Here is a 16,782-nt window from a genome sequence, read left to right as displayed (position 1 = left end):
TACAAACAATGTGGTTTATGCTGAACACCTGCTTTCCTTCTGAGAGTCTGGAAACATGGGTGCATGTTAGGTAGAGGGTGCCTGTGTGACTAGCCCCCAGTAAAAACCCTGGGCATTGAATTTGCAATGAGCTTACCTGGTAGACGACATTGTTGTACGACTCGTTGGAGGATTTAAGCATGTCCTGTGTGCCTTCCTTGAGAGAGAACTCTTAGAAGCTCGCACCTCCAGACTTTACCCTATGTGCCTTTTCCCTTTGCTGATTTTGTTTTGTATCCTTCAGTTGTAATAAAATATAGTCATGAGGATGACTATATGCTGAGTTCTATGAGTCCCAGTGAATCATTGAACCTGGGGGTGAGCTTGGGGACACCTGGCACACCTGGATTGGATCCTGGAAAAAAAAAGGCGGCCATTAATGTAAACATTGGTAAAATCCAAATAAATCTGTGGTTTAGTTAATAGCAATGAACTAATGTTAGTTTCTTAGTTTTGACAAATATACCATGGAAATGTAAGATGTTAACAGCGGGAGAAAGGGGGGAGGGGTAAATGAGACCTCTCTGTACTATCTTTGTAACTTTCTTGTAAATCTAAAATAAAAAGTTTATTTAAAAAACACTCAAACTGAATGCTTTGGAAACTAATGAAAAATAACATACCACTCATCCTAAAGACACGTAGAGAAATTATCCAAACTGAAATACAAAGAGAAAAATGAGAGAAGGAGAGAGAGAGAGAGAGAGGGAGAGAGAAAGCTAGCTAGCTTTATTTGCTGTGGCCAGAGGGACGGATTACAATTAAAAAAAAAAATCAGACTCAGGACCTGATTGTGAGAGTAGCAGAATTTAAAAGAAGGTTGAATTCATAACCCATAGCATAATGTAAAGTCAGGACTCTGCAGGGGAAAGAATGAGACCCTGAGACCTAGGATGATGGGGATATCTGGGTGGATACTCTTGAGAACTTTGAGCTGATAGATTCACCTCAATCCTCTGGACTGACAGAAGTGGTGTGTTTGCCCCTGCTAGAGGATAGTGACCTCCCTTTGCCTGAAGACCATGGAGAAGCCTCATCTGAGGAAGATGCCTTCCAAAATGCTACTTACCCTTCTCAAGATTTCCCTTTTGATCCAGAAAGAACCAAACCACTGCTTTCCCTGCTGACCTCAATCCTTATTCACTGAAGTATTGGGAGGAGGTCATGTTCATTAATCTTTTGCGAGGGAGAAAAACAAGAAAAGATTTCCCACAACCCTCTTCAGTGTTTCTAGACCAATAACTAGGGTCAAGTTTCATCATGTCTTGACTGGGGAAGCACTGTCCCTGTTTTGGAATAAAAAGGGTTATTCACCAAATACGGACTGGCAGAGTTGGAAGAACATACCTGAGGATAGATCTTGGTGTATGTTCAGAGAAAGTGCTGTGAGGTAAGGATGTAGATTTGTTGAGTGTAAACCCAAAATAATAATAACAACAACAAAAACCCCTAAAGAGACAGAATTTAACTGAAATTGATGAGATTATTTTGTTATCAGGGAGACTGGGGCTCAAAAGAGGTTGTACAACAGAAATTTTGCACACCAGAACTTGTGGGCTGCCATTGACATATCTTTTACTTCTTCAATAACTTCATTAGGTGAAGTAACAATGAACAATCTTTGTATCCTCTTGTTTCTAACACAGGGCCTGACTCTTAGTGACTATTAAAAATTTTGTTAATTGGATTCACCAAGAGACTGAGTATATGCACAGATGAGTAAATACCCATAGATTCTTGAACATGCTTGCTATTAAAGATGTGGAGGAGCTAAAGGAGTCTCTTTAAAATGTGAATAGTTTCCAAAGACGAATCCTCAGACCTTTGCTCTTATCTCAGTACAACCTCCTCTACAATATCTCTTCTTCAAATACTTACGTAACTCCTAAACTGTTCCACTGCCTGGTCTGCTTCTTAATATATGTCATGCACACTGCTGTCAGATTAGTATCCAGAAACTTTTTGTGTACTCCTCTGCTGCTCAAAATCTTTAAATGATTATCTAGTGCCTTATGTGATAAAATTAAAAATTCTTAGCTTGCTCCTTAAGGCTCTTCCCAATCTGTTTCCTCTTATCTCTATCTACCCTTGTTTTCCATTCCAACACTAAGCCTTAATCCTAGACAAATCCAAAAGTCTCCAAACATATCTTGGACATCCTAGGTTCAATGGTTTTGAAAATCAGCTCCTTTCACCTGCTGATGTTTCCTCCTTATTTGTGAACCTATCTTTATGGTATAAAATGCAATAACCTTTCTGAACTATTCCATGTATAAGGGTTCTCTCTTCTTTGTATCATGTCTTTACACAGAGGTTGTAAAATGGTCTTGTTTAGCCCATTATTAAAAATGTTGAAGTAATTCTTAACATTAAAAAAAATCATTGAAAAAATGGAAGCCCTACGGCCCACACTTCAACAAATAGCTTGTTTACTGGTAGCTGCCACGCACTGTTTGGTTGGATTTGCAAAGTATTTACTGAGCACCTATTACTTGCTGCACACTGTTTTAGATGCTGGGGGTACAGCAGTGAACAAAAATAATCATGGAGTTTATAGTCTAAAGAGAAGAAACAGAAAACATAATAAGTAAATTCTATATTAGGAAGTGATAAATGCTATAGAAAAATAAAACAGGGTTAAGAGGGTTTGGGAGCGTGTGGGTGGGAAGGGTGCTTGCACTTTCACACTCATTTCAATACCTGGCTGGCTCCGATGGGAATTGGAGTTTGTGACCCCAACTGTATATCAGGACCGTCATGTACTGTCACGTATATGCTATACACTGTCCCCATAAAACTGTCAGCAACTTGAAGGCAGGGAGTGTGCCTCATTCGTCTCTGGATTCCCAGAGTCCAGCAGTGTTTTCAGGGTAAGAGCACGATGGAAAGCGAAAAGTGAGGAGTCCCGCTTTCCACGGTGGTTATTCCGGCGGGGTTTAGGCGCCGAGGAGAGTGTAACCCCAGAAGCGCCAGGAGCTGAGCCAAACCCTTCGCCGACTCTCAAAACCAGTGAGGCTCCATCCGTTTCCAGGGCAACGGGACTGTGACGCGAACACAGCCGCGGGCCCTCGGCCGCGTGGGACTAGCCCATAGCTTAGGAAGGAACTAAATTGTAGAGAACTTGGCCGTCGGAACCAGCAGCCCTACGCACGGTACTCCAGACCACCTCGCCCCCTGCAGAGCTGCCGCCGGCACTGCACCTTCCGGTCCTCTGGCGTCGCCAAGTTATAGGCTCGACGACTTCCGGCCCTGAAGGTCCCCCGCTCCATGGCTTGCCGGGGTCCTAGCGATGGAAAGGTGGCCTCGGCGGCCGCCTGACCCCTACGGGGGCTTCGGATCAGGGCTGCCGCTTCTTCCCGGAGGGCGGCGGTTACAGGGCCGCTGAGAAAATGCCCGCGGCTGGTGGGACCTCATACCGGGAGGAGAGGTCGGGGCGGAGGGCGAGGGCGGAGCGCGGACCGGGTGCTGGCCCGTCAGGCAAGAATGGGGCAGGTGCGGTGGCGGAAGTGCCGGACGCGACTGGAGCCGAGCCGTCTAGGAAGCCGCGGCCGTGGGTCCCCCAGCCCAGAGCAGCTGCCGAGGCTCAGCCTGACCGCAGCAACTAGGGCTCGGGCGCCGGCGAGATGCCTCTGTTCACCGCCAACCACTTCGAGCAAGATGTGGGTAAGTGCTGGACCGGGGCCCCAAGCTGTTGTTTGTTGTGCTAGAAAGTGGGCGGTGGCGACTCCGGGGACTGGAAAGCCTAGCAAAGGGGAAGGAGGGTGCGGCGTCGCCGCTGCCTGGCAGCCGGGATTTTTCTGGGGGCAACCTCGGCGCGGCCCTAGCTGCCTGGGGAGTGTCTCCAGACCACCTGAGGTTGGGGACCGCGAAAGAGGACCGTTCACCTCGCCAGGCACAGGAATAGGGAGGAGCCTGGGGTTCTCTGGAGACTGGACTAATTGAGCAATTGCGGAGTTGATGACACAGAACTTCCAGCTCCCTCTAGAATTGGTTGAGTCTTGTGTCCCCCCCCTCCACACTCCCCCGCCCCGCGCTTAAAAGTGATGCAGCAGACCTTGTTGTCTAGGGCAGCTCAACACTTAGAGACTTAAACTTGCCCCGGTTCAGTAGGAAGAACCTATTTTATCTCGCTTATATATCGATGCGTCCAATCCCTGATAGCACGGCTTCAGACTTTATTTACGATAGTTGGAAGTGTTACTCTATCCATGGATAGTGTAAGTGCTATAAGGTGTTCTGCCTTAGGGTATGAAAAGGAAAACCCCAGGATTTCAAAACAGTCCAGAACACCTGTTTAACTTTTTGGGGGGTCGTCAGTGACTATGGAGTGAGAAAAAGATGGATTGGGTATGAGAACTTAACTTGTGGCTTTAGAAAAACAGTAAACCAAGCTGGCTAAAGTAAATATTTTTGTAGCAGTAGTTAATTCTAGGTAGAGTTTTAGGATTTAGTGGAATGAAAAAAACGCATGGCCGCAAATTGCCAGTTATACAGAATATTGCACATCACAGAATATTGCACCTGTTTCATAGTTACAATTTTCTAATTATGGGGAAGGTCTAGAAAGTGCCCTATTTTGGTATATTATGTGATTCCAAAAGTGTGTTCAGAAGTCAAATATGATGTATAAGTACCTTCTATTCGCAGAGAGCTAAAAAACTTTATAGATTTTGATACTTACATAGTCTTCAAATATGTGTTTCTGTGATTTCATTCAACTTTTTTCTTGGTAGTTTAATATTGGTGACTGCTATAAATCTAGGAAGCGTAATGTTGAGGCTCACAGCGTCTGCTTTTGGAACACCTAATGATGTCTTCCTTTGCTGCAATGAGACCTTCACTTTTTATTGTTGTGAAGACTTTCATTTTGTCATAGTGGAAAAAAAAGGCAAAATAGAATAAGACAAATGATTTTCAAACTTAACACCTGTGGAACTCTTCAAGGGAGATCTTTCCTGGAAGCCCATTGTTTTCTTTTTTTTTTTTTTAATACTTTTTTTTTTTTTTTTTTTAATTTTTTATTTATTTATTTATTTATTTATTTATTTTTGGCTGTGCTGGGTCTTCGGTTCGTGCGAGGGCTTTCTCTAGTTGCGGCAAGTGGGGGCCACTCTTCATCGCGGTGCGGGGACCGCTCTTCATCGCGGTGCGCGGGCCTCTCACTATCGCGGCCCCTCCCGTTGCGGGGCACAGGCTCCAGACGCGCAGGCTCAGCAGCTGTGGCTCACGGGCCCAGCTGCTCCGTGGCATGTGGGATCCTCCCAGACCAGGGCTCGAACCCGTGTCTCCTGCATTAGCAGGCAGATTCTCAACCACTGCGCCACCAGGGAAGCCCCAAGCCCATTGTTTTCTGATTGACAACTTCTCTGGTGAAAGTAAGCCAAGTTGCTTTTCTAAACCTCCCCCTCAGTGTCTCCTGAGGTTCCTACATGGTTTAGTGGATCACAGTTTAGTTACACTGTAGTAAAAGAAGCACTGCTGTTCAGACAAAAAATATATATATATACTGTGTATAGATTATTTCATGGGCAGTGCCATCAGCCAAAGCTTCAAGTACTTACTTGTTAACTCAAGTATGACTGACTGAAATCAGTTTCCAAAAGGCAGTTTAAAGATAAAATAGAAAGTTTGATTGTAACCTCTTTTAGGCAAGTGGTTGGAATTAATAGAAAAAGTGGCATGAAATACTAAGGATTTCAAATTGGCTTTATACGTCTACCATGGAAGAAAAATTATATATTGCACTTTTCAAAACTTAAAGCCCCTGTTAATTTGAAATACAGTAGTTAAGTAATATGACGATCAAGTCATTGTTTAACTTGAGATGCCCACAGGAATGTTCCTTTGCAGTGTCATTGTCCTTTTCATCTCTCTTTGATTCAGTCAGAGTTTTATTACCATTGTTTCTTTTTTGTCGTAGCTTTGTTTATCTTTCATTCAACAAACAGGCATTGAGTGATTACTGTGCATCAAACAGTGTGTGTCAGACTTTGGGGGCACAAATTTAATAAATAAACTGGGTTCCCTCAAGGAACTCTCAATCTAATGGAGGACTCATACACACATAAAAAGATAATTGTATTTTTCGCACCGTATTACGATGCTAGAAATACAGGAGATGCTTTACATTCTCCCTCTGTTTAAAACAGTCATCTTCCCTGAAGAGAAGACAAGGACCTTCAGGCAGACACTTTATTTGTAAAAGTGTTGACACTATCCTCTCTCTTCCCCTGCTTTCCTGATAGCACTTACACCTGCAGGAAGTGACCATCTCTTACTATATGTATGGTTTGGTCATTTTATAATTAACTGTAAAGTTGAAACTACATTCCTTTGGTTGGTGCAGTCTCATCAGAGGGTGAACAGTGTTTCTGACATCGTTCATGTGGGGAAGAAATCCTTTTCTCAGACCCCGAGACTCTGAGAAAAGGCTGTAGTGACTCAGGATGTCTAGGAAGGCACTCATTAGCTGATGATGGTATATGACTTGTCAAATGGTAGCCGGCCAAAGGCTAGGAGGTAAGGAACTCTGGCAAGTTCCTCATTTTTTTTCTTGGAGTCAGAACCTGCAAATCCTGAAGGGTATGCTAGGTATGGTAGCATTAGAGCTCTTTAAATATTTATTGGATTTCTTCTAATATGGGTTTATTGTTTGTTTTGTTGAATAAAATTCATTTGAAGCTGTGCTGAGAAAAAAAGAGAAAATACCCACACACATCCTCCCTCACCCCAGCCCTGATTCTTATCTTGAAGGGGAGTGTAGGTTTCCTAAGGTAGAGAGCCTGTTTGGGGCAGCCTTTTTAGGAGAGTCCAAGGAGAAAGTAAAACATGAGGGACAGAGCCACAATAGGAAGATTTAGTGGTAGTGTTAAAAGGGCAGATGTCATTTCCTTACATCCTGTACCGATTTTTCCAGTCTCATGACATTGATTCCTGACTCATGACTGTCTCTTCTGCTCCGTAACTCCAGTTCTTATTTGCATGTCTTTTTTCTCCTTACTCAAGCCAGGCAATCTTTCTTGCCAGTTTCTGTCTCTGTGCCATTTACTACTATTCACTGATAGATTTTTGCTTTTTTCAGCAATACTTGGTATCTCCTTCCTTAAAGATAAACTTGCTTGTGTCCCACAGAGCTGAGCTCAAATTCTACTTCTACAAAAACTCTTTTCACACAGTGGATTGAAATATGAACTTTATCTTAAAAGGATACTTTTCCAAGTAAAATTTGAATGCATGCATTGCTATGTCTTTGGCTTGTGTTGTGGTCAAATAACTTGACAGTGAGTAGCTTGGAGTTTTTGGTAATGGAATCGTTTTCTCCAATGAAATTTTACATGAAACCCTAATATAAAAATAGATATTGATGTCACTCTGGTAATACAAATTTACTTTATACATTTAAATATATTACATTTACATAGTCATTAAGGCAATTCTTGAACACATGAGGTTGTTGCAAAAAATTAAAATTAAAAAAAATTTTGGTTTTAGGTGAGAATGACAGCTGTAACAGCCAGTTTTTTTCCTATACTTTCTTTTGCTTACATGGTACCAAAAATCCTAATACCTATTCCTAATTAAAATAGTTACAAATTTTGATATATTTTCTCATTTTTTAAGCGATGAAAAATTTTTAGCATAAAGTACAGAATATAACATAAACTCCTATTCCTATCAGTCACCTCTGTCAAGTCCTAACATTTTGCCACACTTCATTCTTTTTTTTTTTAAAGAAAACATTCAAGATACAGTGGAAATTATTACTTTTATTTATTAGCCACCTGATACTATTCTTTTTCCTCTCTTCTCAGAGTTAAACACTCTAAAAAGATAAAAAAGTCTATAGTATATACTATACATGCAAATATACTATATGTATTGTATTGCATGTTTTTAAATTTCATAAAAAATAATACTCTCTGTAGTCATTTGCAGCTTGTCATTTAGCATTTTTTGTGAGTTATTCATGTTGATGTTTGTAGCTTTAGTTCATTAATTTTAAGAGCTATGTGATATTCCACATTTTTTTAACCCATTCTCCTATTAGTGAACATGAACTTTTTTGCAGTTTTTTGCTATTACAGACAACACTGCAGTGAAAGTTATTATCCACGTTTTCTTCTTCACAAGAGTGAGAGATTCTCAAGGGATTGTATCTTGAAGAGGAATTCTTTTTTAAAAATGCATATAGTGCAAAGTTGCAAAATGTTAAATAATACAGAATTGTTCTTCTAAGTGTTTGTGGGAGATTTTACTCCCACCAGCAGTGGAAATGAAGTCCCTGTTGTTCCACAGTCTCACTAACGCTGGGTATTGTCAGATTTTAAAATTTATGCCAATTTGATGGGTGTGAAATAGGGCATTGTTTTCAATTTATTTCAGCTTCTTTGCAGTTGAGCATCTTTTCATATGTCTCTTGGTCAGTCTGTTTTCTTTTTGTATAAATTGCCTGCTCATTACTTTCATGTACTTACTATTCTGTTGGATTATTTTTTCTTATTGATTTTTAAAGTTCCACATGCGTTCTCTACTAATCTTTTGTTGTTTATGTGAATTGCAAATATATATTCTTGTCTGTTGCTTCTTTTTGTTTGTGCTGCCTTTTATTGTTAAGAAGATTGAAGTTTCAGTTTAGTGATACTGTCTTTCTCCCTTGATTTTATTTTTCTTGTTCAAGAAAAGCTCTCTCTCCTCCTTGAGTCTATAAGGATCTTGTCATGTTTTCTTCTGAAAGTTTTATTGAAGTTCTGATTTTCACAGTTAGGTCTTTAGTCCACCTGGACTTGGTCTTTATGTAAGGTCTAAGGAGAGATTTGATTGGATAGTCAATTCACAACAGACAATTATCAATTGCCTAATCACCATTTATTGAATTATCTATCCTTCCCCCACTAGTTTGGAGCACTTTCTCCTTCATATAGTAAATCCCTTTCCTTGTATGAGGTCTGTGTCTGTGCTGTCTGTTCTACACTGTTCTGTATCTATCCTGTACCAATACCACATTCTAATGTCAGTGGCCTTTATAGGTGGTAGGGCAAGCCCCCTGTCTTGTATTTCTTTATTTTGACACTTTTAGCTGTTTTTGGCCTTTCTTCTTTGATATGGGTTTATTATCAGATTAGTAAAATCATAAAAGGGAATTTCTTTTATGTTCTTTTAGGATTTGAGAAGACATTGTAGTTTATATTTTTGATTCATATGCACTGATGATGTTGATAGTTAATAATACACTTTTTATTTCCTGATAATAATATTTAGTTCTAATCTTACTTAGATTAGATAGTTGGCCCTTGAATAACTCGGGGGGTTAGGGGTGCTGACCCCCTGCACAGTTGAAAATCCATGTATTAACTTTTGACTCCCCCAAAACTTAACTACTAATAGCCTGCTGTTGACTGGAAGCCTTACTGATAACAGTCAGTTAACATGTTTTGTGTGTTCTGTGTTTATCTACATATATTTTATACAATTCATGACATACTTTTTTCTTAATTTTTTTGGTATTTCTAGGCTACCCGCTTTGTCTGCAAGTTTTTTCTAATTGTTACAAATCTCCAAAAATTTTTCCAATATAGTTATTTTTAAAAATCGGCATATTAAGTGGATCTCTGCAGTTCAAACCCATGTTATTCAAGGGCCAAGTGTAATTGTAAAGTTAGGTAAGAGAGCAAGAGGATGATTTTTCTACAAGTAAATATACACATACTACTACTGTCCCTTGAGGTGGAAGGGAAAGGGAAAGAACTTTTTTTTTTTTAAATATTATTGCCTTATTAGCCTCTGTAACTTTACTTGATAGTGAATAAAAGTTTGTATTGAGTACAGGGATTGAACCTAAGAAGGTCTATATGACAGATATCAGACACTGCCCCCTGAAAATTATTGACATTTTGAAGCTGCCACCTACTTATTTTTAGCTCATATTACTTCAATTTCATATAAAAAATTTGTTGGTACATGGTGGTGTAATTTTAAGAATTTTAGCCATTCTAGTGGCATCTCTTTGTGACTTTAATAAGTATTTATCTAATCTTTAATATAGTTATTCACTAAATTAATATCCTCTTTTTTGAAATATCTGTTTAAGTTTTTCACCCATTTTTCTTTTCACTTAATTTTCACAACTCCTCTTTTAAGCATGGCAGCCATTTTAATTTCCATTTTACAGATGAGAACATGGATTCAGATTTGAGTCAGAGCTGAGGTGAACTACCTAGCAACCTTAAGCTAGTATGTAAGTTTCAGAGCTGGGAATAGAGAAGGTGGGTCTTCAGTGTTAATGGGTCTTCAGTGTTAATGGGTGACGTGTGTACTCCACATGTGCATAATGATGTCCTCAGTCTGCAGAGGTTGTGTGGTCATCTGCCCAACCTAACTGCGTTTGATTCTCCATCTGTGATGTTTTGGCGTGTTAGTGGCTACCTTGAGATTCATTTTTCCTTTTCCCCAGCTATTATTAAGTGTCTTGCATGTGAAGCTTCCAGATAGGTCTGTTAAAATAGAAATTATACTTACTACATTTATTCTTCTGCCCTGTTCCATAATGTAAGGGTGTTTGTAGAAATGAGCATGCCTGTTGTGTGGAGTTGGGAAGGGGGTATGGCTCTCAATGAACAGGATTACAGAGGGCATCTTGGGAGTATCAGACAAGAAGAAAGTGAACTTGTAGGAATGTAAAGGCTGACCCTAGACCTTTTACCTTTTAAATAGATGATTTACAATATTAGAAGGAAGTAAAAGATGATTTTGATTTTTTTTCTTCCTTTTTCCTATCTGCCTAACTCTCTAAACTTTTCCTAGTCCCCCCACAAATGTTGGTGGTAACATGTGAAATGAAAAAGAGTAGCAATCACTCTTCTGTATTCCACCAGAGCAAGAAGTTCTTAAATATGTACATTGTTATTAAATGATGCAGTAAATGGAGTTAAACGTGGCATTGTGTCTGATGCTTTTCTTATAAACAAGAGTTGATCTTGCATTTGTCCTATTTAGTATGTTTAAAATGTTCATGCATAGAGAAACTGAAAACTAACTTGTTGAAAGAGTTAATTTAGCAGTTTTGAACAAAAATTGCACCCAAGAGGCAGTTTAATATAAAATATGCCCTGAGCCAGACTGCCTAGACTGAAATCCAGCTTTTACTATTTACTAGCTGTATGATCTTGTGCTAGTTACTTTTCTGTCTCAGTTTCCTCATCTATGAAATGGGGCATCTTCATTGGATTCAATGTAAGTAGTTTAGCATATGTAAAATACTTTGAAACTATTACTTGTTATTGTCTTTTTCTTTTTTAATTAATTAATTAATTTATTTTTGGCTGTGTTGGGTCTTCGTTGCTGCGCACGGGCTTTCTCTAGTTGTGGCGAGTGGGGACTACTCTTCATTGCAGTGTGCGGGCTTCTCATTGCGGTGGCTTCTCTTTGTTGCAGAGCATGGGCTCTAGGTGTGCAGGCTTCAGTAGTTGTGGCACACGGGCTCAGTAGTTGTGGCTCGCAGGTTCTAGAGTGCAGGCTTAGTAGTTGTGGCACACGAGGCTTAGTTGCTCCGTGGCATGTGGGATCTTGCCGGACCAGGGCTCGAACCCGTGTCCCCTGCATTGGCAGGCGGGTTCTTAACCACTGTGCCACCAGGGAAATCCTTGTTATTGTTTTTTAATTAATTATTACCTATCATTCATTACTCAGAGCTGTAAGTAGGCTTTCATTTTAGGAAAAGTAGAATTTATATTACTGCTTTCCCCAGAGTAAACTGAAGATTTGTATCAATAAAAATTTTACCCAAACAAATCAAAGCATTAAATGGGGAGGAGGATTAAATGAGAAAATGTATGCTGAACCTAAGTACTCTAAAATGCTAAGTGTGGTTGTTGTCATTGGAGTCAGAGAAGCAGTGAAATACAATCTGTCAGTTTGAAGTATTGGGCATTTAAATATTTTAATTTAAATTTAACTACAGAAGAATTGTGTGGTCTAGAAATTTAATAACAAATATGTATTATTTTAATAGTGTAAACATGTAAGATTTATAAACTAGAAAAAATTGGCTGTTCTATATTTTCAAATAATTATTTAATTTATAATGAATTGGGACAAAGAAAAAGCATTTTTATATCTTTAGTAAAAGCTGTCAGCTGTGCTTTCCTGTTAGATACCAAAATGAATTTTACTTATTTACTTGCTTTCCATTTTCTAGTTTATTTCTTCTTCTGGAAAAAAAAAAATTCTTTTTTTTTTTTTTTTTGCCAGTTTTCCCCTGTTCTTCTACTATAGTTTTAAGGTATAAAAATAATTGTTTAAAATTAATACATAAGAAGTAATTTCTCCTTTAAGATCTAAGCATTGCTTTAGTCATAGCCCAAGATATTGATATATAGTATCCTAATTATAATAAAATTTTATGTTACTTTCTGTTATAGTCTTAATTATATGTTGTGACTGTTAATGTCCGTGTGATTGGCTATTACGTTTGATCTAATACAAATACAGTGTATGCAGAGAACACACTGAGTCTGTTGTCCTAGATTATTTCTAGGTGTTGGTAGTTTTGTGCACATTTGAAGAAATATTTAAACTCTGCTTTAATGTACAGGCAGTCTTCACTTTACATAATTCCAACCTGCATGAATTTAGTTACCACGTGTTACTTAATTAACAACAATTCCCCAGCAACAAGTCTGTAATAACCTGAGCATAGAGCCCAACTGAGCCTGCTTAGATTTTGAACTACAGAACTATGAGCTAATAATGGGTGGTGTTTTAAACCACTAATTTGCATTTGTTACATAGAAAGTTTAAAAAATTAATATACTGAGACTCTTCAGTTTTCTTCAATCTTTTTTCTCTGTTCTTCAAATTTGATAACTTCTGTTGACTTTTCATGTTCACTAACTCTCTTTTCTTTTTTCTTTTTTTTTTTTTTACCTGTTCAGGTTTGTATCTGAGGTTATATTGACTATATAATACTGAAACTTTCTTTTTTTACCAAATGACAACCGTTTCCTCCATTATTCAAAACTGTATATGAACACATCCCATTGTAGTTGACAATTAGGACTTTTGACTTAATTGCATTCATTCACTTGCTCATTCATTCATTCTTCAAACATTGAGTAGTCATTTTAATTTACCATAGATTGTGCTTATGTGTTTTCTTTCCCATGCTAAATTAACTTTTGAGTAAGGATCACTTTTTTTTTTTTAATTTTCATTTATTTTTTTGTACAGCAGGTTCTTATTAGTCATCCATTTTATACACATCAGTGTATACATGTCAATCCCAATCGCCCAATTCATCACACCACCACCTCCCCCCCCCACCGCTTTCCCCCCTTGGTGTCCATACGTTTGTTCTCTACATCTGTGTCTCAGTTTCTGCCCTGCAAACCGGTTCATCTGTACCATTTTTCTAGGTTCCACATATATGTGTTAATATGCGATATTTGTTATTCTCTTTCTGGCTTACTTCACTCTGTAAGACAGTCTCTAGGTTTATCCACGTCTCTACAAATGACCCAGTTTCGTTCCTTTTTATGGCTGAGTAATATTCCATTGTATATATGTACCACAACTTCTTTATCTATTCGTCTGTCGATGGGCATTTAGGTTGCTTCCATGACCTGGCTATTGTAAATAGTGCTGCAATGAACATTCGGGTGCATGTGTCTTTTTGATTTATGGTTTTCTCTGCGTATATGCCCAGTAGTGGGATTGCTGGATCATATGGTAATTCTATTTTTAGTTTTTTAAGGAACCTCCATATTGTTCTCCATAGTGGCTGTATCAATTTACATTCCCACCAACAGTGCAAGAGGGTTCCCTTTTCTCCACACCCTCTCCAGCATTTGTTTTTTGTAGATTTTCTGATGATGCCCATTCTAACTGGTGTGAGGTGATACCTCATTGTAGTTTTGATTTGCATTTCTTTTTTTTTTTTTCAATTTTAAAATATATCTTTAATACTGTTATAAGAAGCAATATGCATATGATAAATCATTACTTATCTGTGCATTTCCAGTGTTTAGCAATTTAGTAGTCTCTCAACAAAATTTATACATACACATACACACACACACACACACACACACACATATCAAGAGTGTGGGACAGGCATGCTTTTTTTTTTTTTCACACTCTGTATTTTATTTTTACAAGAGATAAATAGACTGACACCAAGCATTGTACATGGATGACCACAACAAAAGCAACGATTGCAATTACCAAACATGAAACACACTCATACTATGTCATAATATTGACATTCAGTCCAGTAATCCTCCACTGTAACAGCTCCTTTACTTTGCAGTGAAACTTGATTTGTATATTCTTTGCCTCTGAGTCCTTGTGGGATTTTTTCTTTTTTTAAATTCAAACAGAAAGTCACAAAAATTATACTCATCCTCATCAGTTCACTCAGTCCCATGTAATTAATTTTTTTTTATCTTGATCTTTTGTTAGCACTTTTATGAGCTCATCAGTTTTTCATTAGAGTTCTGAAAATGCTTATTCATTCAGTTCAGCAGTACAGTCAGTTACCAGAAACCTGTACTTGTCAGAGTCTTTTCCATGAATTTCCTGAAGATGAAACCCTTTTATAGGAACATATTTACAAAAGCATCAGAGTACACCCAGAACTGTCTGTAAATGACAAAAGACTTAAAAATGACCACGGTTAAAGATTTGATGAAAGTTCATAATAATGCAGTTGACAAGAAAATTAGTTATTTCTGAGATATACATTTTAAAGTAATAACTAGGATTATGACTTATAGCATTATACCAGAACATATAAGATTTTTAGAAATTTCATGTAATGTCTGAAACATTTATATTAACATATTTCCATACAAATAACCCAATGAAAGTTTAGTATTAGTTGTTTTGTTTGTTTGTTTGTTTCTACTGCAGGTTCTTATTAGTCATCCATTTTATACACATCAGTGTATACATGTCAATCCCAATCACCCAATTCAGCACACCACCGCAGTTTTCCCCCCTTGGTGTCCATATGTCCGTTCTCTACATCTGTGTCTCAACTTCTGCCCTGCAAACCGGCTCATCTGTACCATTTTTCTAGGTTCCACATACATGCGTTAATATACGATATTTGTTTTTCTCTTTCTGACTTACTTCACTCTGTATGACAGTCTCTAGATCCATCCACGTCTCAACAAATGACTCAATTTCGTTCCTTTTTATGGCTAATATTCCATTGTATATATGTACCACATCTTCTTTATCCATTTGTCTGTTGATGGGCATTTAGGTTGTTTCCATGACCTGGCTATTGTAAATAGTGCTGCAATGAACATTCGGGTGCATGTGTCTTTTTGAATTACAGTTTTCTCTGGGTATATGCCCAGTAGTGGGATTGCTGGGTCATATGGTAATTCTATTTTTAGTTTTTTAAGGAACCTCCATATTGTTCTCCATAGTGGCTGTATCAATTTACATTCCCACCAACAGTGCAAGAGGGTTCCCTTTTCTCCACACCCTCTCCAGCATTTGTTGTTTGTAGATTTTCTGATGATGCCCATTCTAACAGGAGTGAGGTGATACCTCATTGTAGTTTTGATTTGCATTTCTCTAATAATTAGTGATGTTGAGCATCTTTTCATGTGCTTCGTGGCCGTCTGTATGTCTTCTTTGGGAAATGTCTATTTAGGTCTTCTGCCCATTTTTGGATTGGGTTGTTTGTTTCTTTAATATTGAGCTGAATGAGCTGTTTATATATTTTGGAGATTAATCCTTTGTCTGTTGATTCGTTTGCAAATATTTTCTCCCATTCTGAGGGTTGTCTTTTCGTCTTGTTTATGGTTTCCTTTGCTGTGCAAAAGCTTTGAAGTTTCATTAGGTCCCATTTGTTTATTTTTGTTTTTATTTCCATTACTCTAGGAGGTGGATCAAAAAAGACCTTGCTGTGATTTATGTCAAAGAGTGTTCTTCCTATGTTTTCCTCTAAGAGTTTTATAGTGTCCAGTCTTACATTTAGGTCTCGAATCCATTTTGAGTTTATTTTTGTGTATGGTGTTAGGGAGTGTTCTAATTTCATTCTTTTACATGTAGCTGTCCAGTTTTCCCAGCACCACTTATTGAAGAGACTGTCTTTTCTCCATTGTATATCTTTGCCTCCTTTGTCATAGATTAGTTGACCATAGGTGCATGGGTTTATCTCTGGGCTTTCTATCTTGTTCCATTGATTTATGTTTCTGTTTTTGTGCCAGTACCATATTGTCTTGATTACTGCAGCTTTGTAGTATAGTCTGAAGTCAGGGAGTCTGATTCCTCCAGCTCCGTTTTTTTCCCTCAAGACTGCTTTGGCTATTCGGGGTCTTTTGTGTCTCCATACAAATTTTAAGATGATTCGTTATAGCTTCATAAAAAATGCCATTGGTAATTTGATAGGGATTGCATTGAATCTGTAGATTGCTTTGGGTAGTATAGTCATTTTCACAATGTTGATTCTTCCAATCCAAGAACATGGTATATCTCTCCATCTGTTGGTATCATCTTTAATTTCTTCCATCAGTGTCTTATAGTTTTCTGCATACAGGTCTTTTGTCTCCCTAGGTAGGTTTATTCCTAGGTATTTTATTCTTTTTGTTGCAATGGTAAATGGGAGTGTTTCCATAATTTCTCTTTCAGATTTTTCATCATTAGTGTATAGGAATGCAAGAGATTTCTGTGCATTAATTTTGTATCCTGCAACTTTACCATATTCATTAATTAGCTCTAGCAGTTTTCTGG

At 38.2% G+C, this 16,782-nt stretch overlaps 1 protein-coding gene across 4 annotated transcripts in view; it reads left to right on the top strand.

The window, feature by feature from the left end:
* Positions 1–3,350: 3,350 nt before the first annotated feature.
* Positions 3,351–16,782, top strand: part of STAM2 (signal transducing adaptor molecule 2) — a 58,034-nt gene continuing 44,602 nt past the window's right edge. For 2 of the 4 annotated variants that reach the window (XM_007183081.3, XM_007183082.3), the window contains exon 1: positions 3,351–3,702. In XM_007183081.3, the coding sequence (XP_007183143.1) occupies positions 3,663–3,702 (40 nt within the window). In that variant the 5' untranslated portion in view covers positions 3,351–3,662. The remainder of the gene's footprint in view (positions 3,703–16,782) is intronic. The other 2 variants (XM_007183080.3, XM_007183079.3) reach the window with 2 other exon arrangements.

This window comes from Balaenoptera acutorostrata, chromosome 8, assembly GCF_949987535.1.
Source record: "Balaenoptera acutorostrata chromosome 8, mBalAcu1.1, whole genome shotgun sequence".
In the NCBI taxonomy this organism is placed as follows: domain Eukaryota; kingdom Metazoa; phylum Chordata; class Mammalia; order Artiodactyla; family Balaenopteridae; genus Balaenoptera; species Balaenoptera acutorostrata.
This window is presented reverse-complemented; position numbering and strand designations above follow the sequence as displayed.